Source organism: Lontra canadensis, unplaced genomic scaffold (assembly GCF_010015895.1).
Source record: "Lontra canadensis isolate GAN:19392208 unplaced genomic scaffold, GSC_riverotter_1.0 scaffold58, whole genome shotgun sequence".
In the NCBI taxonomy this organism is placed as follows: Eukaryota; Metazoa; Chordata; class Mammalia; order Carnivora; family Mustelidae; genus Lontra; species Lontra canadensis.
The window spans coordinates 711,284-738,487 of NW_022631052.1; the positions used below are offsets into that span (position 1 = coordinate 711,284).

Sequence of the window (27,204 nt, forward strand, 5' to 3'; positions counted from 1 at the left end):
GTCACACTTCTTGAAGTGCTTAAAAGTACTCAACAAGGGGGCTAGGGCACCCGGGTGGCTCTGTCAAGTGTCTGGCTTTTGCTTTTGGCTCAGGTCGTGATCTTGGGGGTCATGGGATTGAGCCCTGCGTCAGGCTTCATGCTCAGCGGGCAATCTGTTTGAGATTTTCCCTGACTCTCTCTCACTCTCAAATAAATAAGTCCATCTTAAAAAAAAAAAAAAAAAAAAGTACTCAGTAAGTGGTGACGGTTGTTATTATCATTCCTCCTTGGAATAATTTAGACTTTGCTTGGGGCCTTGGCCTTCTTTACAGTTGATCTTGGCCAAAAGGCCAAGAAGCGATGGCCTTGGCCTTCTCTGTCACCTCTCCACTTCACCAGTCTGCTGCCTGTGTTTGCTGAGGCCTTGGTGGCAAACATTTGTTTATTTTTTAATTTTAATTGTTAATTTTTTAACTTTTTTCCAGTGTTGAATAGTAGCGGGTAAAGAGGACAGTGGGTAGAGAGGGCTTGGGGGCGCAGCTCTGCAGGTGAAATGGTTGTCCTCTCGTGCTGGTGGTGTGAAATTGGGTTTTGGTTATAAGACCTTACATTTCCCCAGAGCTTCTTTGGTGGCTTTGATGAGGAAGTGGCTGGTTAAGGAGGTCATTCCGTGGCTTGGTTTATACTGATTGCTCATTTAACACTATATTTGAGAGCTGCCACAGAGAGTGGTCCTGGGATCCATTTTTGGTCTAGCACTGGACTTCTCCCAGAACCGACAGGCCTTCCTCCAGTCAAGGAAGGCCATGAAGGATGCCCTGTGACAACTCTAAAGCCTCATGGGATGGGTCTAGGCCACCGGGGCTCCTAGTAGCAGTAAAGAAAGGGAGGCTTTGGTTTTATGGACCATAAACTGAGGTTTTTGTCCATTGAGTGAGCCCAGCTAATAGCAAGAAGCTGGCCCAGTGGCTGGGCCGCCCTGTTTGCCTCTGGGCGTTTTTCAGAGCAGTGGATCTGTTAGGTCAGCCCTGATTGCTTCTCGGTCTTTTGGCTAAGATCAAGTGTTAAGTCAGCCCTGAACCCCTTGGGGAGGTAGAAGTGGCTCAGAGAGTCCTGGTCAGGCTTTTCCTTGTTCTCTGTTTCTGGGAACATTCCTCTTCCTTAGGTGGAATGGGAGCGTTCCCTAGTCTGCACTTGGTTTCCTCTGGATTTGCCATTCCCACCCCTAGACTCCTGACCTAGATACCCCATTAGGGTGGTTTCTCATGACTGCTGAACTCCAGGATAGGCAGGTCAGGCTGGCTCTTCTGGGGTGGGCTTGAAGGAGAGGCTGTGCCTCAGAGACCCAATGTGGCTACCCACCTGGGCTTGCTTGGTCACACATTGGCTGTCTTATTCCCATGAGTGGACTGTGGCTTCTTCTCCCTTCCTCAGTAGAGTCAGCCTCGGTGTACCCTTCGGATGAGCTGCTGGGTAGCGGGGTGGCCGTATTTCCACCCCGCCTCACCAGCTCAGATGGCCTCTTCTCTTGTGTCCTGAACTGTCCAAGAATTTCTGCCCCTTTTCTCTCTTTGGAAGTCAGTACTTGAAGTCATTTTGCCTGCCTGAGGCAGCTACACCGGAAACAAGCTGGGGAAAGAAGAGAAGTGTCACCTGGAGGCGGTTGTCACAGCTTCCTGTGGTCACTTGTGGTCATTTGCTTCCAAACATCCTGTTTGCGCCTCTAGAGCAGCAGGAACACTGACCTGGAGACAGCTGTTGTCTGCCTGACTTCGTTCAGAGGCATGGGGGCCAGGGGTGTCACAATCTATCTGTCCCCCAGGACCCCGGGTTTGCTGGTCACTCTTGATGGTATTGCTGGTAGCAGCTCCTTTTTCCATCTCTGGCTTGGATGTCATCTCTGCTCTGCCTTTCCTCTTCTCCCCTGCTTCTACTGCCTGTGCGATTTGTCCTCAGAATATTCTCTTGGGTGTGATGAGTCAGCACTCCCCTCTCTGTGGTTCTGGACCCATCCAGTCTTCCTTGGATGGCTCCCTACACTGACAGAGCTGGAAGAAGTCTTAGGATATCCCCTATGGGTGTGGGTGGGGGCTCTCCAGCCCACTACCTTCCTCAGTCAGAGTAATGTGCTTTTTATCAGTTTATATATTGGACTTTTATCAAAGATGGCAGTTGCACAAGTTTTGAGATTTTTTCTTTTCTTTTCTTTTTTTAAGATTTTATTTGTTTAGTTGATAGACAACACAGAGAGAGGGAACACAAGCAGGGTGGAGTGGGAGAGGGAGAAGCAGACTTTCCGATGAACAGGTAACCCGATGTGGGGCTTGATCCCAGGACTCTGGGATCATGACCTGAGCTGAAGGCAGATGCTTAATGACTGAGTCACTCAGGTGCCCCAGTTTTGAGGCTTTTTAAAATATTGAAAAAAAACCAGTGTAAAAACATTTGAAAATCACAGGGTTCAATCCACGCATGTTATAGGACAAACCAAGGCCCTCTGAGGAGAAAGCACTTGCCCAGAATACTTACTAGCAGAGCAGAACTGTGCTTTTTCCTCTTTCTTATGCTTTTTGAGGAATATGTAGGGTCCTGGTTTTCTTCATTTCTAGAACTATGCACCTGCCACAGTGTGACCTCAAGCTTGCTTTTCTCTAGGGACCTTTCTCCTGTCATTTTTACTGTTACTTTTGTAAAAAGTTTTTTTTTTTTTTTTAAGATTTTATTTATTTATTTGACAGACAGAGATCACAAGTAGGCAGAGAGGCAGGCAGAGAGAGAGAGGAGGAAGCAGGTTCCCTGCTGAGCAGAGAGCCCGATGCGGGGCTCCATCCCAGGACCCTGGGATCATGACCTGAGCCGAAGGCAGAGGCTTTAACCACTGAGCTACCCAGGCGCCCACTTCATTCCTTTTTATGACTGAATAGTACACTGTATGGATATACCGAATTTTGCTTGTTCATTTGTCAGTGGATGGACGTTTGGGTGGTTTCCACATTTTGGCTGTTGTGACTGGTCCTGCTATGACCGTATGTGTTCAGATTTTTATTTGCATACCTGTTTTCAGTTCTTTTTGGCTTATGTCTATTCATTGCTTTTAAAGTTTATTTTTCTCTATTGTTGTAAAAGCCTAATAAAAGAACTATAATCATATTCATGTTACCTTTTTTTTTTTTTTTTTTGAGAGAAGAAAGAGGGAGACATTTTTGAGCAAGAGATATTTTTGAGCGAGAGTGTGTAAGGGAGGCGGGGCAAGGGCAGAGGGAGAGAGAGAATTTTAACAGGGTCCACACCCAGGGCAGAGTTCCACACAGGCTCAGTCTTACAACCCTGAGATCATGACCTGAGAGGAAATCAAGAGTTAGCTTCTTAACCAACGGAGCCCCTCAGGTGCCCCCTTTTTACTTTTAATATTGAGCTGTCTTTTTCCTGATTATCAATGTTATACATGTTCATTGTAGAAAATTTGAAAACTACAGGGTTGCCTGGATGGCTCAGTCAATAAAGCATGTGACCTTTGATCTCAGGGTTGTGAGTTTGAGCCCCCCGTTGGGTGTGGAGCCTACTTTAAAAAAAAAAAAAAAGAGCTACAGAGATGCACAAAGAAGGAAGTGGTGAAAACTCACAGATACAATCAGAGAACCACATTTAATATTTTAGTGCATTTCTGTAAAATCTCAGTGCATATATATTTACATAATTGAATAATTGCCACCATTATGCCACCATTACTGTAACATTACCCTATGCTAGACATTGTTCTAAGTGCCTTACTTACATTATTTTTTCCCTTCATAACAACCCTATGAAGTAGCTATTCTTTTTTTTTTCTTTTTAAGATTTTATTTATTTATTTGAAGAGAGAGAGATCACAAGTAGGCAGAGCAGGCAGAGAGAGAAGGGGAAGCAGGCTTCCCGCTGAGCAGAGAGCCTGACTTGGGGCTCGATCCCAGGACCCTGAGATCATGACCTGAACCAAAGGCAGAGGCTTAACCCACTGAGCCACCCAGGTGCCCCTGAAGTAGATAATCTTGTAGATGCCAATGCTAAAGCACAGTGAGGGTAAGGGATTTGCCTGGGGGGAACTATTGGTACCTGGTAGAGGAGTCAGCGTTGGAATCTGGAGGCAGCTTTAGCCCACTGTGTCCCCATCCAGCCTCTTTGATTAGACCGACCTTCCTTCCTTCCTTCCTTTTTTTTTTCCCCCCAAGATTTATTTATTTGAGAGAGAGAGCATGAGCAGGAGGGGCACAGGGGGAGGGAGAGAGAATCTCAAGCAGACTCCATGCTGGGCACCGAGCCAGACCCGGGACTGAGCCTGACCTGGGGCTGGATCTCCCAACCATGAGATCACAACCAGAGCCTAAACCGAGAGTTGGAGGCTTAACTGATTGAGCCACCCTGCACCCCTGGACTCCATTTGATTCCCACTCAGTGATGCCACCGAGGGCCGCTAGAGAGGAAGGAGGAAGGGAATCAGGCTGGTGTGCATGTGTGTGTATCCTGTGTATGTGGATCGCAGTGTGCTTGGGAGTGTGGTAACTTGGGAAAGTGATCAGCCAGTGGCATGGGGGGGGTGGTTGTTAACACTGACCCCCGTCAGATTTGTCGAAAGCCACTGGGGAGTATGGTGTGAGCTGAAGTGCCTCCCTCCCTCTGGGTAGGCTTGTGGACCCAGCAAAAGGACAGGAGCCTTGCCTGCTCTGTGGCCACCTCTCTGCTCCTTTGGTGCGAGAGCAAAGGCCTGGGGTCTCTTGTGCTCCTCAGACCAGCGCTCTGTTGGCTCTATGTCTTGTTGCTTTTTAGCTCTTGGATTATTGTCTGATGTCTTCTGGCTTATGTCCTCTTATGTCTTCCTCTGGCTTCCTTTTGAAGGGCTATTTCTCAATGACTGGTCTTTCTCAATTAGAGAGTTAAAAATCTCCATGCATGATTGTGGATTTGTCTCTTTTTCCTTTCAGTTCTTCTTCTTCTTTTTTTTTTTTTTTTAAAGATGTTATGTATGTATGTATGTATGTATGTATTTTTAGAGAGACTGACCACACACAAGTGGGAGCGTGGCAGGCAGGCAGAGGGAACTGCTGAGCCAGGACCACCCCTCCATGCGGTACTCGATCCCAGGACTCTGGGATCATGACCTGATACAAAAGCAGATGCCTAACCACTGAGCCACCCAGACATCCCCTTTTTCCTTTCCATTCTGTCCATTTTTCTTTCGTCTAGTTTGAAGCTGTTATCAGATATGTGTGCACTTAGGACTGTTAAATGTTCATGATGCGTTAATGTTTTATCATTATGAAATGTCCTTTTTTTTAATCTCTGGTGATATTATTGCTTGGAAGTCTACCTTATCTGATAGTAACAGAACCAATCCAACTTTCCTGGTATTAGTGTGTTATATTTTTCTCCATGTTTCATGCCTCACAAACTGGTAAGAACTGTTTATCTGTGTCTTTGTACCTAAAGTGTTTCAGATAGATAGCATATGTGGAATCTTGCATTTTTATCCAGTCATACAATCTCTACCTTTTAATTGATATAATTATGTAGATTTTTCTGACATTTGCAATAATTATCAATATGATTGGGTTTATTGGTGTTTGTTTTTTTTCCTGGCGGGCAGCAAAGCAAGTTTATTGAGCAATAGCAAAGTGATAGTACAAAGCTCCTGAGGGGGTTGCCCCATATGATTAGGTTTAAATCTACCATTTTGCCATGTTTTCTATTTATATATCTGTTTGTTAATTTATTTCGTGTAAGCTCTGTGCCCATCCTGGGGCTTGAACTCACAACCCCAAGATCAACAGTCACATACTCTACCTACTGAGCCAGCCAAGTGCCTCTACACCATCTGTTCTTTATTCTTCTTTTCCTGCCTTCTTTTGGATTCATTGAGTATTTTTTTTAAAGATTTTATTTATTTATTTGTCAGAGAGAGAGCACAAGCGGGGGAGCGGCAGGCAGAGAGAGAAGCAGGCTCCACTGAGCAGGGAGTCTGATATGGGACTCGGCAGGCAGAGAGAGAAGCAGGCTCCACTGAGCAGGGAGTCTGATATGGGACTCAGTCCCAGGACCCTGGGATCATGACCTGAGCTGAAGGCAAACGCTTAACCGACTGAGCCACCCAGGCACCCCTCGCTGAGTATTTTTTAGGATTCCATTGGCTCTCCATCAGTGGCCTCTTTAGCCATACTTCCATTGGTTTACGCTTTCTAGTGGTTGCTCTCTGGTTTACAGGTGGAACTCATCACAGTCTGCCATCAGGTCACGTAACACCCTTTCACATACAGTGTAAGACCTGACAACGGTATATTTCCATTTCCTCCCTTTCTTGTCCTTTGTGTTACAGTTGCCCTAAGTTTTTTTTTTTTTTAAAGATTTTATTTATTTATTTGACAGAGAGAGATCACAAGTAGACAGAGAGGCAGGCAGAGAGAGAGAGAGAGAGAGAGAAGCAGGCTCCCTGCTGAGCAGAGAGCCCGACGCGGGACTCGATCCCAGGACCCTGAGATCATGACCTGAGCCGAAGGCAGCGGCTTAACCCACTGAGCCACCCAGGCGCCCCAGTTGCCCTAAGTTTTATTTCTATACGTATTCTGTACTCTGCACATACATCTACATCTATATTCTATACGTGTAAAGCTCACACTGTGTTGTTAGGCAAATTTATGTCCTGGTACTCTCTGTTCCTTTGTAGAAAGGGCCTTTTAAAATGGAAGGAAATTGATACAAAAATGTTTGCAGAACATTTCTTTTCTTCCCTTCCTCTCCCTTTTCAAAAACTTGTCTTTCTCTGGCTAGTTTCTGGCTAGTTTCCCTGCCCGTGGAGCTTCCCTTAGTGTCACTATTTTTGGGCTCTGCTTTGTGGTCCGGCTTCTCTGCGGCTCGGTCATGAGAATCAATGATGCTATCAGCCACTCTGGGCTCCAGAGCCCACGGCTGGTGTTGCTAACATGTTCCAGTGCCACCCGTTTCAGAAATCCTCACATTCCAGCTTATGTCTCCTGCCTTGCCTGCCCCATGGGAAGAGGTGTGACAAGATGGGATCTCCCTTTTCTTTCTTGACCTGTCGCTTGCTCGCCCCTCCTCCTCTTCCTCCAGCACCAAGTGAAAGGGCCACCTAGTCCCAGGACCTCACTCCGTCTGGGTTACGCAGACCCCTCCAGGTGCCTCCCTCCTGGGAGTCAGCCCACCTCACCGACTCACCCCCCCCACCCCCAGAGGCAGCTAGACAGGCCACACAGTGAGTTTAAACGTTATGTACCCACAAAAGGCTGCTGTGCTCTGGCCACAAAATCTTGTGGAGTGTTCCTTTTTCTTTTTTCTTTCTTTCTTCTTCTTCTTCTTTTTTTTTTTTTTTTTTTTTTTTTTTAAGGGTGAGCATGGTGCTGTGTTGGGGAGGTGGTGGCAGTTAGATCCCTGTAGAGGGTCATTTCTTTGGTTAGAAGAATAGAGCAGCTTGGGCCCTGTGCACTTGGGTCACCCAACCTTCCCATGCTTTGCTTGTAGTGAGTGCTCCCGGAGGGCCTAGAAGCTGCACAGACTGGAGTGGTGGGGCAATCTCTGCTGCACATGGGCTTGGCAGGGGCATTCATTGATTTAGCACCTGTCCACGGAGCTCCTCTTATGTTCTAGGCTCTGCTCAATGGGAGGCAGTGAAGATGGGTAATAAAGACACACTTCTTGTCCTCACTGAGCTCTCACAGGCTGGTGGGACACAGACTCCCAGGCAGATGGTTCTTACCAGTTGGATACATGCTTTCATAGGGGAACTTCATGGTGCTTTGGGAACTCAAAGGAGAAGGACCTTGAACCCTGTGCAGAGAATATGGTCGAGGAGGGCTTCCTGGAGGAAATGGTACCCTAAGTTCACGCTTTGTTGTGTGTTTATTTTAACTGGAATGTTGACATTTATAAAGGGCCCAAACCTTCATCCTTTAAGTAGATACCATTCCATAATAAGATTTGGGAATGTCTTACAGAAGAGGGCCCCATCATAAATAACCACACATTCCTTTTTTTTTTAGGTAGGCAAAGCAGATCTTTTTTATCCTCATGTTGTAGAAGAGGAGACTGAAGTGTGATGAGTCTCAAGGGATACGAAAGGATGTAGCGTGGTGAAGAACACAGGACGGTGGTCTAGGCTCAGAGAACAGCCCGTGCAGTGGGCTGGAGGGAGGAGGCTTGTGTATGTGTGTGTGTGGTGGGGGGCTATGATTTGGTACCCTGTGTGCTCCCAGCTGATCTTACAAACTAATCGAATAGCCTAAGCTACAAGGCACAAGACAGTGACTATCCTTTGCTTCCTCAGTGGGATGAGCTTTTGGGGTGGCCTTGGAATGACAGCCGAGGCTGGGCCATCTCTGGGGCTTCTTCTATCCTCTGGCATATGTTACGCTGTGTCTCTGCTGGGGTCCAGTTCGGAAGGGCATTTCCCTGAGAGTTTGGGGCCTGAGATTTCATCCTGGGCCCACTGGCCCACGTGCTCACATGGCAGGAAGGACCTGGTTCCTGTGATAATGCGCTTGGCCTGGTCCCTCTTCCAGAGGGAGGCTGTCGGGGGATGGAGCTACCTTTGTATTTGGATACCAGGGCAGACTTCACCAGAAGGGTGGGAGCCCCTAGTATTCCTGGGCACTCTGAGGACCCCCGAGCAGACTGCCTGTAGTTTACAGCTCCTGCAAGGCCCGGCAGGGAGAACTTGTTTTCGAAGGAAGAACAAGCTGGAGAGGCAATACTGTATCATTTCCTAAATAGCTACCTTCTGGGCCCCTACAAGATTCACAGGTGACGTGGCCAAGGGAAAAGAAAGTCCCTCGGCCTGGCTCCGTGGCCCTGTGTCCTGCCTGTTCTCAGCTGCTGACCCTTCCGTGCCCCTTCCTGCCCTCGCCCTGCTCCTGCTCCCCCTCCTGTCCTACAATCTCATCTGTCGCCTGTTCCATCCTCCCACAGAAAACAAATGTGGGCCGCCTCTTTTCCTCCCTCTTTCTCCATAGCTGCTCAATTGCCAGGTCTCGTTGATTTTACCTAGTTTTATCTAGAACATTCCTCCAGTCGAGGCCCCCTCCCTCCCTTCTGTCCTGCACTCACTGTCGGAGTGATCTGAAACACAAGCCTGGTCCTGCCTTCCCGCCCACAGCCTTGCGTGGCTCGCCCTTCTAAGTCCAGACTCCGCAACAGGCCCTGGGTCCTTGACTCCTCTTCCACCAAGCCGAGACTTGTACTCTGAGCTCCGGCCCCCTCTGTCTGCCAGGCTGTTTCTCACCTCTGCCTCTGCTCCTCCATCTTCCTGGAAGACGCCCCTCCTTCCTTCTCCTGCCCCAATGCTGATGGTCTCCTGCTAGTTAGCGCTGCCTGGGGACAGACACTGGGTCTTTGTCTCCCCAGCGTGCACCTGTGAATAGTACCTGTTCATGGACATCGTAGGGGCCACCGCTGATAAAGACGAGGTGGCCCCCGGGGGGAGGATGGAGGGACTGGAGGAGGCAGGTGGGACAGGTATGTAGAACTCACCCATTTTCAAGGTTAGTCTTGGATACCCAAGTGGGGCCTCTCCTGCCCAGCCCCCTTCCGGAAGAAATTCCGGTCCCCTAGGACTGAAGGAGAGATGAGGCCTGGGCAACCAGACGTGTCTTCCAGGGACCCGACTGTGAGTTGCAGGGGCAGAGAGGCCACTGTCAGCCCTTGTTTCCCGCAATGGCTTCACCTTCACCCCACCCCTTTGGATCATGAATATTATGAACCGTCTCCCAGGAGTAATGCCATGGGGACATGCACAAGATGTCCCATGTGTAATTTCAGGGGGTCTGCGCATCCCTTAGAGGGTTCTCCTTTAAGCGTCAGGTTCAGACCTCCGGGGTAAGGTTAAGCTCCTCTGCTGTGGGGGCTCTCCGCCTGTCTCGCCCTTCAAGGGGACCTAGGACTCCTTTTGCCCCATAGGTGGGTCGCTGAACTGAGTCAGCAGGAGCGGGGGTGTGGGGCGAGGTGCAGGCCACATGGAGCAGGTAATCACTTGTCATACCTGACACTCAGAGCCCCTGGAGTAAGTCCGGGGCAGGCTTGTGTCAGTGCTGCTCTAAAGGCTGAGCTCTCTGGCCGAGTTAGAGGTTAGAGCCCTGAGATGGCCGTGTGCAACAGGAACTACCTTGGCCCATGCCGGGCCTCCTTCCTCAGAGCTTGAATTGTTGGGAGCAGATGGCACCGTGGGGTGGAAGCTCGGACTTTGGACCAGACTCCCAGGTAGACCAGCAGTGAGTAGCCTTCCTCCTGTTGGCTTTGTGCACTGAGCTCCCCATGCCCTGAGCACAGGGCACTCCAGATGCTCCTTCTTGGCAAGTCCTTGAACTTGGGGATGGCTCTGAAGCCAGGGAGAGAGATCACAGTTTTGATTGGGGCCTGCATAAGCCTGTCAGCTTTGTAGCCAAGATCTCCTTGTTGGCAGAGACCAGTGATCGGTCCTGGTGTATTAACAGCTAGATCTCGGGTGGGGGACTGTGTGGGGGAGTTGGGCTGCCCGCCTGACACCTTTCAGAGCACCTTCCTGTGATCACTTGTGGCTTATAGCGCTGGGTGCTGTCTCGCACCTGCTTCGGTGGGGCAGTCAGGGGTGTCAGCTTTGTGGGCGGGACAGCCACTTGGCCCCCATCTGTCATCTGCTGTCACCTGTGAGGTAGACACGAAGGATATGTACGGACTGTGTGCTTGTGATGTGCCAGATGTGCTTTCTGTTCATTCTCTGAGTTATTCTTCCAGATGGCTCGGGTGAGGCTTGGGGATTCCACAGTCCGCATGATGTAAGGGGCTGTTGTTCCTCCTGTTCTGTAGAAAAGGGAACTGGGCTCAGAAAGGTGCCGTGCTAGCAAGGGCAGAGCTGGGACTTGAACCAAAGTTCAGCGGCAAGCCCCACACTATACTGTGTTGCAGACTCACCTGCCTGCTGAGGCCAGGCAGGTGCTGTGCATGGAAGAAGTGGGCCAGAGGAGAAAGCGGGATTTCTTGCTGCAGCCAGTGGGGGCCCCGCAGGAGCAGACCAGTGTTGCTTGCTCTTCTCGCTGCTCCCAGAAAGCCTGAAATCCTGGCTCCCAAGTGAAGTCTCTCGATTTCTTAAGACAAACTCGATTTCGTAAGAAGCATAACCGCATTCATCGGGGAGCGGGGTGCAGCCTGCCGGCCCCGGGCTCTTGGCCTTTGCTGTATTCTGTGTTGTCTCCCTGAGCTCCCCATCCCCCTCATCTCGGAAGGAGAAGAATCAGAGTTCATTGCTAAAAGAGATCCTGGAAGATTTATCTGGGCCAGGCGTTAGCCGTTTATGACGCCTGTTTTACCAGAAAGATAGGGAGATGTGGAAAGGAAGGAACTCGGAAATCTGCCCTCGAGAAGCCATACTCAGGAGCCAGAGCAGTTCGGGTGCCTGTTCCCTCCTCTAGAGGCCACTGGCACTTGTCTGCTCTTCCACGCTGAGCTGCATGACTCCAAGGGTGGCATGGCCCCCTGAGACCTTCCCTCAGAGGACCTGGACACTAGGGGAGAGTGCTGTGGCTGCTCTTTGTGCCTGGGTTTTAAGATTTGTCCCTGTCACATGGAAGCTGGAGTTATTATTCATAGCCTGTGATATTTGACCCACCTCAACTCTCTTCCTACCTCAACTCAGTTTGGAGTAAGAACATGAGAGAGCCAGACATCCCCTTAGCTTCCGGGTAACCTCCCCCAACCAAGGGAGAGTGCCCATGGAGGAACACAGTCTGGGGAACAACAGGGCAGGGTAGGTGGAGACCAAAGCTTCCACTTTTGAAAAGGAAGATCAGTGGGGTGAGAGAGGGCAGTGAGAGGGTGGTGTTGGATCGCCTGCTAACTTGCTTGGTGACCACTTCCTTTCTGTTGTAGACGGAGACAGGAGAGGCAGTAGCCTTCATTGGCAGGCTTGTTCCCATCAGAGGTCGCCAGGTCATCCGTGAATTTTCCAGACACATGTGCAGAAGCACGGGATTTCTCACCAGGCTTATCTTTGGGAAGTTTAGACCAGGCGCGTCCAGGGCACAGCCCACTGCCAGGCGCAGAGCGGAGTGAGGAGTGAGGAGCGGTGGGGTTCGATGCTCCTGGGTCATGCGGGCCTGCCCCCTCGCCCCAGGCGGGCCTTCCCCGTGACCCCACAGAGTGAGTAGGCATTCTCTGCCAACATTGGAGAGCCTGACGTCCAGGGGAGTGAAGGATATAAATGTCTCCCTGCACGGTCACCCAGATCTGCTCGTGAGAGCGTTGTTTCTGTTAGAAGACATTCCCTGTGGTTCAAATCCAACTTCCAAGCAAACTGGGCATTATGGCCCGGCACTGCTGTTGCCATCTGTCCTGGCTCTGCTGGGTTGGATTCCCAGGGCCTCAGAGTGTCTCCTGCAATAAAATCCAAATGAGCAGTGAGGTGGATACTTCCCCCTCCTCCCCATCAATCTTCTGGTGTAACCAGCTGGGCCTGGTGGACGGAGGCCAGCCACACCGAATCAAGCTGGAGCACTGGGACCCTCTGCCGCCTGAGCCCCAGGCCATGGAGTCTTAGTGTCTGCTGGTCATAGTCTCAGTTCTGGGGTTGGTGGGCTTCTTGCCCGCAGACTACAGGATCTTACTTTGGTTCTTTCCCGCCCTGTCCTACTCCTCTGCACCTTCTGGCCCTGCATGTGAGCTCTGCCAGTGAGGACAACAGCCCGGAGATCTCCCTAGACGCATTTTGTTTCTGGGAAGTCCATCTTTCCTGCCTTCTTTTCTATTGTGGTTTCCCAGTGTGACTCTGGTTAGCCAAAGCTGGGAGGACTGTGGCCTGCATCTGCTCCCTCCCTGTCCAGGATGAGGCTGATTTCCTGATGTGGAGAGTTGGCAAGGATCTGGGCTTCCAGAGAAGTTTGTCCTGCCCTCCTCAGGGCAGTGGCTGGAGGCGTCCTTCCTCTGAAGATTAGTGACACCATCCCACCAAGGCAAGCCACCTGCGAGTGTGGGGAGCTCTGGAGGGGCTTAGGGCTTCTATAGGTGTGATGGGCCCTCTCTAGACCATCTATCCTCTTACTTGGGATGTGCCAGCCATCAGTTGTGACACCAGCTGCCACGTGGCCTCTGGAGAGTTTTGTCTTGCCCAGAATGAAGCAGGTGGCTTCCAAAATTTGTGAGACCACAAAGAATAGGGCTGGATAGCATGATCCCTCTAGAGAAGTGAAAGTGCCATTGGGGGTCAGCTGGGGAGCACGGGGGCAGCTGGTCCCGTCTCTCTCTCTCATCTTCCCCTTCCTCTCAGAGCTCTTGACCATCTCAGAGAGTGGTCCCAACTTTTGTTCCACCAGGACACACACTACAGGTGACTCTAGGGCAGATGAGAATCACCTGCTGTCCGTCCTTCTTCCTGAGGGCATGCCTGGGACTCTGTGCACTGCCCATCTTTTTCTCTTAAGAAAGCAGATTGAGGGACGCTGGGTTGGCTCAGTCGGTGAAGCGTCTGCCTTTGGCTCTGATGATCTCGGGGTCCTGGGATGGAGCCCAGCATCTGGTTCCCTGCCCAGCAGGGAGGCTGCTTCTCCTTCTCTCTCTGCCTGCCCCTCCCCCTGCTTGTGCTCACTTTCTTTTTGTCAAATAAAAAAATACAATCTTAAAAAAAAATAAAGAAAGCAGATTGAGCACATGTGGGTGGACTGACAGTCATGGAGTAGTCTTGAACCCACTTCAGTTTATTTCCTAAAATGAAAAGCAAGTCATTTGTGAGTATCAGTAGTTTGTGAGGGTTAGCCGGCCATTGGCAACCCTTCACAGCTAAGAGCCAGCGTGAGAACCAGCGTGAAGCCGGCTCCCAACTTGGGCTTGTGTTTCCCCTAGTGGGAGGTGGGTACAGCGTTTACAGAGGGAGGAAGCTGGGGCCTGCCCCTTTTTTGCTGGGAGGAGTTAGGCTCAGGTGAGACGTGGGCCTATCTGTAAAAGGAAGACCTAGGGGCGCCTGGGTGGCTCAGTCGATTAGGTGTCCAACTCTTGGTTTCGGCTCAGATTGTGATCTCTGGGTGGTGGGATTGGGCCCTGCATGAGGCTCTATGCTCATCACAGTCTGCTTGAAATTCTCTCCCTCTCCCTTTGCCCCTCCCCCCACTTGCACACACTCTGTCTTTCTCTTCCTTTCAAATAAATAAAATTGTCATTTATTTATTTATTATTTATTTTAAAGATTTTATTTATTTATTTATTTGAAAGAGAGAGAGAGAGCGCGTGTGAGTGAGCGTGGGAGGGGGAGGGGCAGAGGGAGAAGCAGACCCCCTGCTGAGCAGGGGAGCCTGATGGCAGGACTCCATCCCAGGACCCTGAGATCATGACCTGAGTCGAAGGCAGACGCTTCACTGAGTGAGCTGCCTAGGCGCCCCTCAAATAAATAAAATCTTAAAGGAAGACCTAGGTTGACTTTGGGTTGCAGAGTTTAGCCCAGATGCCTGTCCGTCCCTCAGTTGGCTCTTTATCGAGTTCAGTGGAGCCCTGAGCAGCTGTCTCCTGATGATCCTCATGCTGCCTTTGCCTGTTTCTGGTGGGGGCTGAGGAGCCACTGATCTGTGTGTGTCCCCCAAATGGTCCAGGCATCTCCCTCTCATCCAGGTAGGAAGGCTGCCTGGCAGTGAGGCCCGAGGTCAGTGCTTGGGCCAGCCCAGTCTTGTATCATGTCACTTAGAAAACACTCAGGCAGGTCAGCCCAGCAGCAGGTTAGCCTAGACCGTGGCCCTGCTGCCTTCTCTGAGTTCTTGAGCTCTGAGGGCCCCCACGTGGGGCTCAGCAGTGGCTCAGGACCCTGCCTGCGACTGAGGAGGAGGTGGGGAAGGCAGGGGGGGAAGAGAACAGGGAGACCAAGAGCAAGGGACCCCTGAGGAGGCAGTGGTGGAGCAGCACCCCATGGCCAGCCTTTCTGGATTGCAAGAGGGGCTCCGGAGACTGCTCTGGAAACAGGACAGTGGTGATAGGTGGAACGAAGGATGGCTACAGGAAGCGATCGCTCCTCTCCCGCTGGGGTGTCATGGAATGAACGGGAATGAGTTCCTGGAGTCAGGCAGAGCTGCCCTCACCATAGACTCCGCTTGCCTGTGGAGCACACTCACTAGACATCTCAGCTTCTTTGTCCTTATCTGTAAGATGGGGTTGGGAGGCCAGTAAGGATTACTTTTCTTCCCCTCCCCCTGTCTGAGCTTCTTCCTGTCCCTGCGGCCCTGTCTTTGGGTTCCTTTGTGGCACTCTGCTGGGTTTGGAGCCTCGGTGTTAGGAGCAGAGGCTGCTCTGTCCTGGGTTTGCTCCTCTGGGAGTTAAGAGGCTGAGAGCTTCTGTGGAGTTCGGGCAGCTCCTTCTGTTGTCGCCATTCCAGGTTCAAAGCCACAGGGCTCTCAGACAGCTGTGACTTCCCGGCAGCAGGAGAGCTGGCGTTGTATGTGTGTGTGTGGGTGTGGGGGGTGCTAGAGCCCTGCAGCTTCTCTCTTGCCTCTGTCCTTGCTCGGGAGTGAGTTGGAGGCTTCTGGGCTCAGCTGATGTACTCTGAGGAGGACTTGGAAGAAACCCCAGGCACGGAGGGGTGAGGTCAGTGGTTTGCTCAGCAAGGAGGCCTGAGTTAGGGACGGGCCTGTCATAGCTCCGAGGATTCCTGGCCACTGTCCCTGGCTCCACCTCTGCCCCTCCCATCCTTAAGGGAGATGAAAACCAGTGATGTGGGTTTATCTACTGAGCGTCCCCTCTGTGTCACAGTGGGAGGGCAGAGGAGGGCCTCCCCAGCCACCACAGTGGCTTTTGCATGCTTTGTCATGGATTCCTCACCATGTGTTCTCTGAGTTCTCTGAGTCGCTGAAGCCCAGAATGATCTAGTTAAACTGCCACCCAGGCTGGTGAGTGGTGGAGACTCGGTGGGGGCCCCTTCTTTCCCCACTGCCACACTGCCCGGCGTTGGGATGCCAGAGGGTGTACAAAGAGCTATGTGACTGTCCCCACTCCCAGTGCCACTAGAGCAGCCAAATTTGTGGTATGGACAGGGGTGGCTTTGTGGTCCTGCTTGAAATTGTTCTCCAGAGTCCCCAAGTGCACGTGCAAAGAGTCTCCTTGAAGCCTCACTTTTTATCTTACAATTCATTTGCATTTTTGCCTTTGGCTTCATAAGGTAGCCTTGCTTGTTTTAGGGCAATGGTTTAAATTTCTTTCTCCTGAGTCAGTTTGATCCTCAGAATATATTTATCCTGAGGTTCCTGTGCCCCGGCCTCCATGTGTTCCCATGTGGCTGTCCCGGTAGAAGATGGGGGGGAGGCATGTTTAGTATTGTGAATATTGGCACACAGCTGGGGAAAGGGAAGAGAGGGCCCAGTCTGTCTAGAGAGGCAGGTTGCAGTGAGTATGCTCCAGGAGGAGGTAAACGCATGTTTCGGGCTGTATTCTGAGAAGCTCAAGCCCTGAATGCCAGCCCCTGGGCCTCTATCTTATCCTGCAGGCAGAGGGAACCATCCGCGGCTGAGCACTGTGACTCCGCCTTGCCCGGCAAACACCCACTCCCAGTAGGAAAGGCTCATGAGGGTATTTGTGCTGTGGATCTAGCAGGAGGGAAGGGAGTTCCTGCCCCAGGAACACAGGGTGTATGGTCTAGTGGGCAAGGCGACACACACCAGAAAGGGGGTTCCAAGAAGTTCATATTGCTGGTGTTTGCTGAAAGGGTCAGAGTTGGGGAACCTGGGCAGGGGGCTGCAGGCCAGGCGGAGAAGGGGGCTGAGCCTGGACCTGGATGCTGGTCTGACCTGTTGATGAAAAGAAAGGAAGCCAGTAATGGAGATGCACCCGGGAAGGAATAATTAATTTGCCAGTGAAGTTTGGGAGCTGGGGACGGCCGCAATTGTTAGGGTTGCTGTCAGGTAATCTAAAGGGCAGGAGGGAGAGAGCTGAATTCGGGAAATGGCCCAGTTGCCCGAGATCTGGAAGCTCTAGCCGGTTCTGTGGCCACCTCGGGCTGTGTTCATTCGTCAGAACTCGACCGGCAAAGAGTGGGTAACTAGGGCTGTGAAATCCACAAACATTGCGAAGAGAAGACCGTGGCTTATCCCTGCAACAGGCAAACTTTTGAACTTTCTGTTCGGGTCTCTGCAGGGCAGATGACTCACTTCTGAGCCCCTCCTAACCTCTGGTGGTGATTAGCAGGACTGAGAGGCCCAAGGAGCCGCCCTGCCCTGCGACAGAAACGGGAGGACTGGCCTCCAGGAGCCTGATTGCCGGAGTGGTTGGGAGCTGGTGCGGAGCTGGTGTGGAAGAGCTGAGAAAACTTCCAGCACCTGAGCCTCCTGTTTTTGTATGTAAATCCGTGTTGAAGGAAATGTGGGATGAGCCCGGAGTTGGGTCCTAGCTTGACCTTAAAAAGAACAGTTTCTGGATGACCCAGAGAGGTGAATGAAATCTGACCAATGGAATGCGTCCACGGTGGTTCTGGGCCCTCTGGGGGAGGGCGGGGCCTACTGATCCCCGACTGAGGGATGAGTTACCGACAGCAGAAAAGAGCCTGGCGTCTAGCCAGCTCAGTCCTGCTCCTGGGCTGGGAGGGAGGTGTGCAGGGGAGAGAGAGATCTGGGCAACTCCTCCCGTTTACCACTGCCTGGGGAAGCCTCAGTAGCAGCCAGGGGCCTGATGGGGGGTGGGGTGGGGGCTGTGTGGGTGCCTGGTGCCGTTGGGCTTCTTCCTGGAGCTCAGGGTGACTTCTGGAATTGCCTTTCTGCCTTCATTCTCTCGACTCTCCGGTTACCTGTGCTCTGTGACCTTGGGCACCAGCCAGGACCCAGTAAAGGTGACCCAGCCGGCATACTCATGTTGTTTCAGCCTCTGTGAGGAAGGACTCTTCAGCAGACAGGAAACCACCCTCCTCTGGCGTGTAGGAAGCCCAGGGTAGAAATGCCTCACCCAGAGGGCACCTCCCAGCTTTCCCAGCAGCAGATTGGAGGACTCCGCCCCCCCACCCCGGTTTCCCGTGTGTCACCCCCAGCCCACACTTCCTCTGGGGCTGAGACAGTAAAATGGCAGTTCCTGTTGAGCGAGGGATGAGTCAGCGAGGGAGAATGGTGGCTAAATCTTCATAACCTCCAGGCATGGCTATGAAATATTTAAATGACACTAAAGTATTGATTGTTTCTCATCATCCCCTTAGGGAGAGCAGTTCCTGTCTGGGATTCAGATGATAGCAATGCCTTGGATTTAGGCAAACTCCAGAAAGCCCAGAGATGCTAAGTCTTACCTGAAATTGTATTCTCTCCTCTCCAGAGCTTGCTCCCAGGAATTGGGTTCTGCCCATTTTACAGACAGGGAAGAAAGGATGACCCGTGTGGATGGTTTGACCTGCTGCCAGGCACTCAGCAGGCTGGGCCTGGAAGCCTTGTATCCTGGCCTCTCTGCACTAGCTTTCTCTGCTCCCTTCTCCCTCCCTGTCTTCCTCTTGCTCACAGCCCCTGGCATTCCAGCTTCTGGGGAGAGAGGCGTCAAGCAAGATGGACAAGTGCTCTCCAGGGCTTAATTCTTGGAGTGGAGACAGTTGGTGGACAAGGACCCAAACTGGCAGGGAAGGCCCCTCCAGGAGATGGACCTCCTCGTCAGTGTCCAGGCCCTCGGTCCCTGGGCCCTGTGGGGGGCAGAGTGGAGCTGGCCTCATTGGCCCTTACTGGTCACAGATCTGCCTTTCCTCCCAAGACAGTTATCAGGATAAATATACCCAGCTCCCCATTCCTGGGGAGTTACTCACCCAGTAAAAGTACCCTGCTGTGGATTAGATTACCTCTGCTCTGACTGTTCAGAGCAGCCCTGACTGCTCAGGGCTCGGGGAAGGGGGGGACCCGCCTTCTTGTCCTGCTTCCTTCCTAATCTGGAAGAGTCCCAGCAAAGGGGCTGAGAGGAGACCATCCTGGAGGAGCTGGTCCTGCTGTTTACATAACTCCTTCCTTAGGAAGGCCCGAGTCTGCTCACTGCTTGGATCCCTGAGCTTGGGCAGCTTCTCTTCTGACGTTTGAGGCCCCGCCCCGCCCCCAGCAGGTGGTCAGCAGGGGGGGCTGAAACTTCCCTTGCCCAGAGTTCTGAACCTAGCAGGGTAGACAGGCCTAAGACTGGGCCTCTCTAGGGTTGTGGGAAAGGGACTTGTGGACCCTCCGCTGTCTCTTTGAGAGTCCGATCTCGTGTTAAATGGCAGGGATGGACAGACAGCTGGCCGTGGACTGCCGGGAAGGCCCTTGTGCTATGGCAGCCCCTTGCCTCCCGTGTTGGAGCTCTCAGGGCGGTGCTGGATGCTCCTTCCTTCTGCTTGTCAGCTCCTAAGGACACCGTGCCAGCCCCTGCCCAGGGTGACGAAAGCTGAGTTAAGCCCCGCGGGAAGAAGGTGGGTGAGTGGAGTCTGGAAAAGATTTGAGTTTTAACTGTGGGCTCTCCTGGGCCTCAAGAATGCAAGGCATTTTGAGGTGGGGTCTTCCTGGAGGCTAAAGGAGCCCACCTCTTCTAGTGGAGCCCAGTGCTGGGGGTGGAGGAGGATTGGGAGTGTACCTGCCCCGTCGTGGAGACCTGGTGGGGAGGCTTCTCCAGGTGGTTTTCTGTTCCCCAGAATAGTGCCCCTAACTGCTTCTCTGGGATTGCAGCATCCTCTGCCTCCAGACTGGGATAGGAAGGGGAGGTGCTTTCTCATGCCCCTCCAGGGCTACCCTTCTCTCTGGGAGCCAGCTCCCCTCAGGTTAGCATTTACTCAGAGTGTGCTTTCTTCCAGGACAGTGCTAAGCCAGCTCCGTGTATCCATTTTTTCATGATATTCCTTGCTCCTGTGAGTAACATGGTAGAATTTCAGTCAGACAGACAAGGAGACTGAGGCACAAGCAATTTGGCCACTGAGCAGAGTCTGTGTGACTCAAAATCTCCCTGTGTAAGTTCTCACATCTGGTGTCTTTAGAGCCTGGGAGGAAAGAATGGAATAGTCCTGGGTCCTCCCTCACCCACACCCCCCCACCTCACTTGAGGGATCCTGGTGGATAGACCTTTATCATCTGGCATCTGCCCAGCTCTGGGCGTGACAGTCTTTATCACACACTCAGGAGAGGCCAGGGCTTGGGTAGGAGGAAGCCAGTTTTGTGAAAGGGTCTAACTTGTTTTTACACTTCATTGGGGGCGAAGGTGGAAAGGGTTCGTTGCATGTCTTTAACTTATAGGGTGTCATGTGTCAGTGGATCAGCCTAGGTCCCCAGAGCCCTCGTCTGGGGCACGTGAGGAGGGCGGGGGGGGGGGGGGGGCTGCCCCTGTCCTGCATCCTCCGCCTTGTTTGGGAATGTGAGGGGCGCAGCTGCGGCTTGCATCCTGGAATGCAGGCAGACCGGCCCCTCTCTCTTCTCCCTTCCTGGGCAGCCAGCGTCTTAACCCCCTCAAACCCTTGGGGCTACAGACCCCAGGCTCCCGCCCCCTACCCCCATCACCCGTTGGGTCCGCGGGATTACGTTTGGCGGGTCGCTGGGGCCCGGGAAAGGGCGTCTTCATCTCGGCCTGGCAGCGTGCTCCGTGCACGCCCAGGCAGCCTACCCCCGAGCGGCCTGCGGGTCCGAAGGCACCCCTGATCTGAGCGGCTGCTTGGGCCCAGGCCCTGCTGCGGGGTGGGGACGGGGCGCCCGGGGGCGCTGCGTCTGCGGAGGGGCGCGCGTCCCTGTGGGTCTCCGGAGCCCCGCGGGGCTGCGTCACTCTTTGGTCGTGCCTTCAAATGTTCGTGTGCCCCAAGCACGGGTGGCAGGTTTGGCACCTCCTCGTGCGCCTCCCGTAGCTGCTTCGTCCCTCCAGCTCACTGAGCTTTCTCGGGATTGAAACTTCCCCAGGGAGCCCGTGGCCGGGGGCTCCCCGGTCTTCCCCGGCTCGAAAATTCCGTGGTTGCTTGAGTTTACCTTGGGTTACTGCGCCCGCCGCCGGGAGCCGACGGGCCAATAGCGCCCTCTGGCGGGAAGCAGCGGAAGGGCCGCATCCCTTCCTCGCCGGGGCGGAGCTGGGTGTCCTTTGCCCCTGGTGGACTGGAGACTTTGCACCCAGCCGGCCATCCCCTCCCCCACCTACCTGGAGAGGAGAACCCCTCCCCCTGGCACACGCACATCGGATGGTCTCACCCGGAGACTTCCACTTCCCCTCTTGTGTGGGTGGAAGTGCCAGGACATGCATCAGCTGGCCCGGAGAGGCAAAAAGCCTGCAGCATCTAGGGTGGTTTCTTCCAGAAAAGGGATGGGAAGCCCCAGGGAGAGCTTCCTTCCACAGGGTGGCTTGGATGGTTCCAGTGGCTCTGACTTGTCCTCAAGGTTTCAGGCTTGGACCCAGAAACTTAGTGGAGAAATGTTCAGGACGTTTGGAGCCTTCCTTAGCCTGGAGGAAGGAGCCCCCCACAGCTTCCGGTCCTGCTTCTGTGTGTCTGGAGCATATCCTACAAACACCTTCTTTGGGGTCTGGGTGGAAGGACTCTGGACTCTGAGCCCGGCTGCCTGCTTAGAGCTAGGTACCAGGCAGTAGGTGTAGCTGAGGACTGGAGGACCCGCCCATGGGGTGCTGCTCCCAAGTGAACTTCCTTAAGCAGTCTTGCCTCTGCGGCCTCTGTTGACTCAAGCAGGGGAGGAGTTCGCTGAGTTTGCAAGGAGACTTTGGCCTGGAACCATTTTGCCGGCTTTCAGGCCATAGCAGCCTTCTACACCCATAGGAGTCCAAAGCAGAGCCCAGAGCCCTCCTTGGCTGCCTCCTATATTCCTGGCTCCCTTCCCTGAGGCGTTTGTGGGGGCTTTGGGGAGAGAGTGACACTGTGCAGTCACTGAGCAATGTCCAAGGGTGCGGAGACGGAAGGAAGCTATCCCAGAGGCCCCCTGGCTCGGGCATGGGCTCTCTTCCACTCAGGCAGACACACTTTTGATCGCTTTCCCGCCAGCGTCCACACCTGCCTCCCTCCGACTGGTGCTTTATTACTTCTTTTCTCATGAGGCTTGCCCTTGGCACGTCTCATCCAGATTCTGACCATAGAAGATGTGGGAGTGATAGGTCCGGTGCCTCCTACCCTGACCTCCTTGGAAAAAGGTGTTTTTCAGAATGTCACAAAACAAAGAAGATCTGATGTTTGTAGCTTTCCAGGGACTGTAGCCCCCACTGCCCCAGGTAGAGCTCCCACCAACACCGTGAGGTAGGAATGATGAACCCCAGCTTGTCGGGGCAGCCGAGACTCGGGGATGGCCTCGGAGAGTAGATGGAGGAGCTAGACTCGAACTCCTGGAATCTTTTGTTTCTGTCCCCCTAGGACTGCTCCTTCTGACCAACAGATGTACCGGTGTTTTAAAGACCCCAGTGAAATTGTAAGCCAGACTTAGAGTCGGGGGAGAAGAGGGGGATTCGAGGCAGAGGGCAGTGGAGGCCCTCATTTGGGGGGTCTGATGGGATAGGTTATCCCTTTGCCTATCCCTTCACATCCTCGCTGTGTCCTCTCAGCCAGGGGTTGGCAGCACGGGCGTGTGATTCTGCCTGCCTGCGCCTCACCTTTACCCTCCATGCTGGCGTTGCTGTGAGGAGGAAGGGAAGGGAAGTGTGAAGCTCCTGTTATTCCCACTGGGGCTGCACATGGTGCCTGCTCTCGGGAGCCCTGTAGGGTTTTCCAGCTGGCTCTGCCTTTGATGGAAAAAGGAGAGACCCTGCCCCTGCCGAACTGGGCCCAGGGCAAGTGGGGATGCTGTGTGAAGCCACGACAGCAGGTGGTGGCCGTTCAGAGGCCACTGAGTTCGGCCCTGGACCCCAGTTCCTTTTCTGTCATCACCTAGGCACGCACTGACTGCCTCTAGTTCTGCTTTGCTAGAGACAGGAAGCCAGACTTATCTAGGGGATCTCACGATGGGTGGGGGGCTGCAGGAACTGACTTTCCTCGGGAGTCAGGAGGCCCTTGTGCCGAGCTGCTGGCCCCAGGGTCCTGGGCCTTGTCACAAGCTCCCCCTCTGACCAGCTGGGTAAGAGCTGGGGGTAGGTGTGGCCACCCTTGGGGGTAGGAGGGCAGGGCAGGCAGCTGGGAGGTGTGGGACCCCCTTGGTTCCCTCTACTGAGCTGGGGTAGGGTTGGGGACAGGGCCATAAGGAAGGATCAGCCTGGGCATCGGCACTCAAGAAGTTGTACCATTGAAATATGGCATCATGTCGTGATCTCAGCAGACTGTTCCAGGCCAGATTTTGGGGGCTTGGGGCTACCGAAGAGCCACACAGTCCTTTCTTTCACTGGCTTTGTTATCTGGGCAGCTTCCACTACCTCTTGAAGCCCCTTTCCCTGCCTGTAAATGTAGGATCAGAATTCCAGCTTTATCTGGTATTAGGGTTCACAGAGAGACCCCATACCACGCAGTGCCTAGCGTGGTGCTCGTTACTAGTGATTGGCAGTAGATCCAGCCATTGCTTTCTGATACATAATAGCCTAAGGGTGGAGAACTGACCCTTCCTGGCCCCCAGCGGGTCAGCAGGAGAGTGAGAGTGAGCAAGTCCTTGAATATGGTAAGAATGAGGGTGTGGTGTTGGGGCCAGGCTCTCTGGGCTGGGGGGGCTGGTGAGGGTCTCCGGAGGACGGATTGAAGTTGAGGGGTTATCAGCAGTTCCTACGCCTGCCCCTCCTGCTAGGGGAGAACCACGGCCCCCCAGTTGGCCGCCTGGTGTCAGGGTAATGGAAGCTTACACTTGATTTGGCTCCCTTCTGCTGTTATAAGCAGAGTAGCGGGGCCCTGGAGCCTCTGGGGCCAGGCGGCTTGCCAGGCATCCGCAGAAACAGCCTACAGAGCAGTCCTGCCCCCTGCTCAGCTGAGGGGGTGGGGATCCCTGCGCCAGCCTCCACCCAGCCCCCACCTCCCCACCAACCTTGAGCCTCCGCCTATAGCCCAGGGTATTGGAGGAGTAGGGAGCCTGGGGTTTTGCTTTTGCCTGGGCAGAGGGCCAGGTACCATACCCTGGAGAGCGCTCCAGGTGGAGGGGGTGCATTGCTGAGAAAGCCCGAGCTCCTGGAATTTCAGTGGGACCTGGCAATGCCTGTGCCCCTCCCCGTGACGTGGGGCCCCTCCCGCCCATTCTCCCCGCCTTGCCCTGTGGAGTCAGAGTGCTGAGTTCCAGGCAGGCATTTCTGACTTCCAGCCAGCCAGCCGCACAGCCCTGTCGGCAGGGAATGCAGGTGCCCGGGCGCCAGAGGTAGGAGAGCCCCAGGGGCAGCCCAGGAGCCTCCAAGCACCTTCAGCCTTGGGCTGGGGAGAAGAGGTCAGTTTCAGAAGCTGGTTCTTTGCCAGGCTGGTCTGGGCTACTGGCTTCCTGCCCTGAGGCTGGTTATTTCTCCCAGGGGTGGGGCAGGTGCCCTTAGAAGTCATTAGCTCTTGGGTGCAGCGGGCAGGGAGGGCACTGCCACTGGACAGCGTGTTGCCAGGATCCCTGGTTCCTAACAGCTCTCGGCGTGTTCTCTCTGCAGACGCCCTGCTGGCTGACTTGGAGTCCACCACCTCCCACATCTCCAAACGGCCCGTGTTCTTGTCGGAGGAGACCCCCTACTCGTACCCAACTGGAAACCACACATACCAGGAGATTGCCGTGCCGCCCCCCGTCCCGCCACCCCCGTCCAGTGAGGCCCTCAATGGCACTATCATTGACCCCTTAGACCAGTGGGAGCCCAGTGCCTCCCGATTCATCCACCAGCAGGTAAGGTGGGGACGGGGGTTGGGAAGACAGCCCGAGGCTTTGGGGCAGTAGGAGCTTGCCTGGCAGTAGCTGGGGGAGCCCGGGGAGGAACGGGATCAGGGGAATAAGGACAGGGGCCGAGAAATGGCTGGGTCTCCCAGAGGCCACGTGAGGGGGCAAGTGACCAAGTGTTAATCACCTGTCCCCTGGCCGGAGTGTGGAAATTCCCTGGTGAGACTGTCTGTGAGCAGGAGCCTCCTGGGGGTGACTCGGGTTGTTCCTTTTCCACCCCCTCGGGGGAGGCTCTGAGCATTCTGTTCCCTGCAGCCTCAGTCCCCGTCACCCGTGTGTGGCTCCAGTGCCAAAACTTCCAGCGCCTCCGTGCCCCAGGACGGCGCCGGCCCCCCGTGTTCCCGAGCCGGTGAGGAAGAGCACGTCTACAGGTACTGACGCAGCCCTCTGTGCGCCCCTTCCCCTCCTGCCTGGGAGGTCTGGGGCCAGGGGTCAGGCCTGGCAGCGGCCCGCACAAGGCCCCGAGGCTCCTGGCCAGCTGGTACTGCCTTGGGCTGGCCTGGTGGCCTTCGCGCTGCTACTGCCACACAGTAGCACGGTTGGGTTGTCACGTCAACTGTGTCGTTGAGGAACTGAGGCAAGACTTCCTTCCTCCCCTCTTCTCACCACATCCCTTCCCCACTGTCCCATCTCTTGCTGGGGGAGACTTCATACCCACTCCACCTTCCTCTCCTGGAGGTCTTGAGGCCGCCAAAGCTGGGGGCACCTCTCATAGTGGCCTCCCCTCTGCCTCTCAGTTTCCCCAACAAGCAGAAGTCGGCCGAGCCTTCACCCACTGTGATGAGCTCCTCCCTGGGCAGTAACCTTTCTGAACTTGACCGCCTGCTGCTGGAACTGAATGCGGTGCAGCATAACCCCCCGGGCTTCCCTGCAGGTAGGACTGGCTCCCTGGGCCCCTGGGGGCCACCTGCTGGCCTTTGGATCCCCAGAGGGGTCAGGGCTGAGCAGCCTTTCCCTCTCGCTCTTCCAAGATGAGGCCAACTCAAGCCCGCCGCTGCCTGGGGCTCTGAGCCCCCACTATGGCATCCCGGAGAATAACAGCCCACTGGGGGGCAAAGCTGGACCCCTGACGAAAGAGAAGCCCAAGCGGAATGGGGGCCGCAGCCTGGAGGATGTGCGGCCCAGTGTGGAGAGTCTCTTGGATGAACTCGAGAGCTCCGTGCCCAGCCCTGTGTGAGTATCGGTGGGCTCTCCCGGGCAGGGGTGGTCTTGCCCAGCCAGCGCTGTGCTCTGGTGTCTGTCCACTTGGCCCAGTTGTCCCCCGTTCCTTCTGCGAGGGCCTGTCATTTGCCGGGCCCTGGACCAGGCCCTGGGGGAGCCACCAGCTTAGTGGCTGTCCACATGGGCTTTGGACCACAGTGTTAGGGCTCGGGTCTCCGGTCTGTCCTCACTAAGTGCTGTCTCTCAAGCCCTCGTGTCCCTGTCTGTAAAATGGGATGAAGGGATATAGGATAATGGTGAGTAAGACCACCTGCCTTGATGGGATGAGACCCAATAATCCACGTAAAGTGTCTGGAGTGGTTTCTGGCTCAGAGCATGTGGCGCACATGGCTCGTTACTAAATGTCAGCCCCGCTCGGTGTCGGTGTGTCGTTGGGGCAGTCTCACAGGTCTGTACGGTGTTGTGCCTGGTGCTTGGGCTCGTTTAAAGGCGAGCTTGAACTCAGGCACGGAGGACCACAGATGTTCTCCTGAGAAAGGGGCCGGTTGAGCTGCCCTCTTGTCCCATGCCAGCAGCTCATCTCAGCTTTGTCCCCGCCCGCGGCTGAGACTGGGAGCTGGCGAGTTTCTCCGGAGTCGGGCGGGAGGACCCCAGTGTGAGAGCTGAGATGTTGAGACCCTGGAGAGGAGAGGGCCGCTCTGGGGGGACACGGAGCTGGCCTCTGGGGTCCTGCTGACGCCGTGCCCGCCCCGCAGCCCTGCCATCACTGTGAACCAGGGCGAGATGAGCAGCCCTCAGCGAGTCACCTCCAGCCAGCAGCAGACACGCATCTCAGCCTCCTCTGCCACCAGGGAGCTGGACGAGCTGATGGCCTCCCTTTCGGATTTCAAGGTGCCCTGAGACCCCTCTTCTTCCCTGCCCCCTCATTCTTCTTCCCCTCTACCTCGGTGTGAGTAGTTGGAGTGCGGGCCCTCAGTGTTTGGGTGCCTCGCCCTGAGCCAGGGACCCTGTGGTGCTCTGATCTCACCAGGGTGCCGGGGAGGGAGGGCCACACCAGGCTTCACTCACAGCTGATGAAGGCAGAGAAGCACTTAGCAGGGAAATTCCTTCTTCCTGGGTTGCTCCCAGCTCCCAGCCACCCAGGCGAAGGGATCAGGAGGCTGAGACAAAGGGTTCTGTGTTGATGGTTGCTCTTGTTGGGGGAGGGCATTCTCTGCTGGGCCGTGTGGGACTGGGATCCTGTGCCTGAGAGGTCATTTGTCCCGGAGCCCCGTCTCCCACGCTGGCTGGCTGTCCTCAACAGGTCCCTCTTCCTTCTGCCTCTG

At 54.3% G+C, this 27,204-nt stretch overlaps 1 protein-coding gene across 8 annotated transcripts in view; it reads left to right on the forward strand.

The window, feature by feature from the left end:
- PXN (paxillin) overlaps positions 1–27,204 on the forward strand; it is a 44,457-nt gene that overhangs the window by 9,915 nt on the left and 7,338 nt on the right. For 5 of the 8 annotated variants that reach the window (XM_032876156.1, XM_032876158.1, XM_032876160.1 and 2 more), the window contains exons 2-6: positions 24,441–24,667; positions 24,974–25,089; positions 25,456–25,592; positions 25,690–25,891; positions 26,635–26,770. In XM_032876156.1, coding sequence (XP_032732047.1) covers positions 24,441–24,667; positions 24,974–25,089; positions 25,456–25,592; positions 25,690–25,891; positions 26,635–26,770 — 818 coding nt within the window. Of the gene's footprint in view, positions 1–17,283; positions 17,384–24,137; positions 24,236–24,440; positions 24,668–24,973; positions 25,090–25,455; positions 25,593–25,689; positions 25,892–26,634; positions 26,771–27,204 lie in introns of those variants that run through there. The other 3 variants (XM_032876157.1, XM_032876161.1, XM_032876159.1) reach the window with 2 other exon arrangements.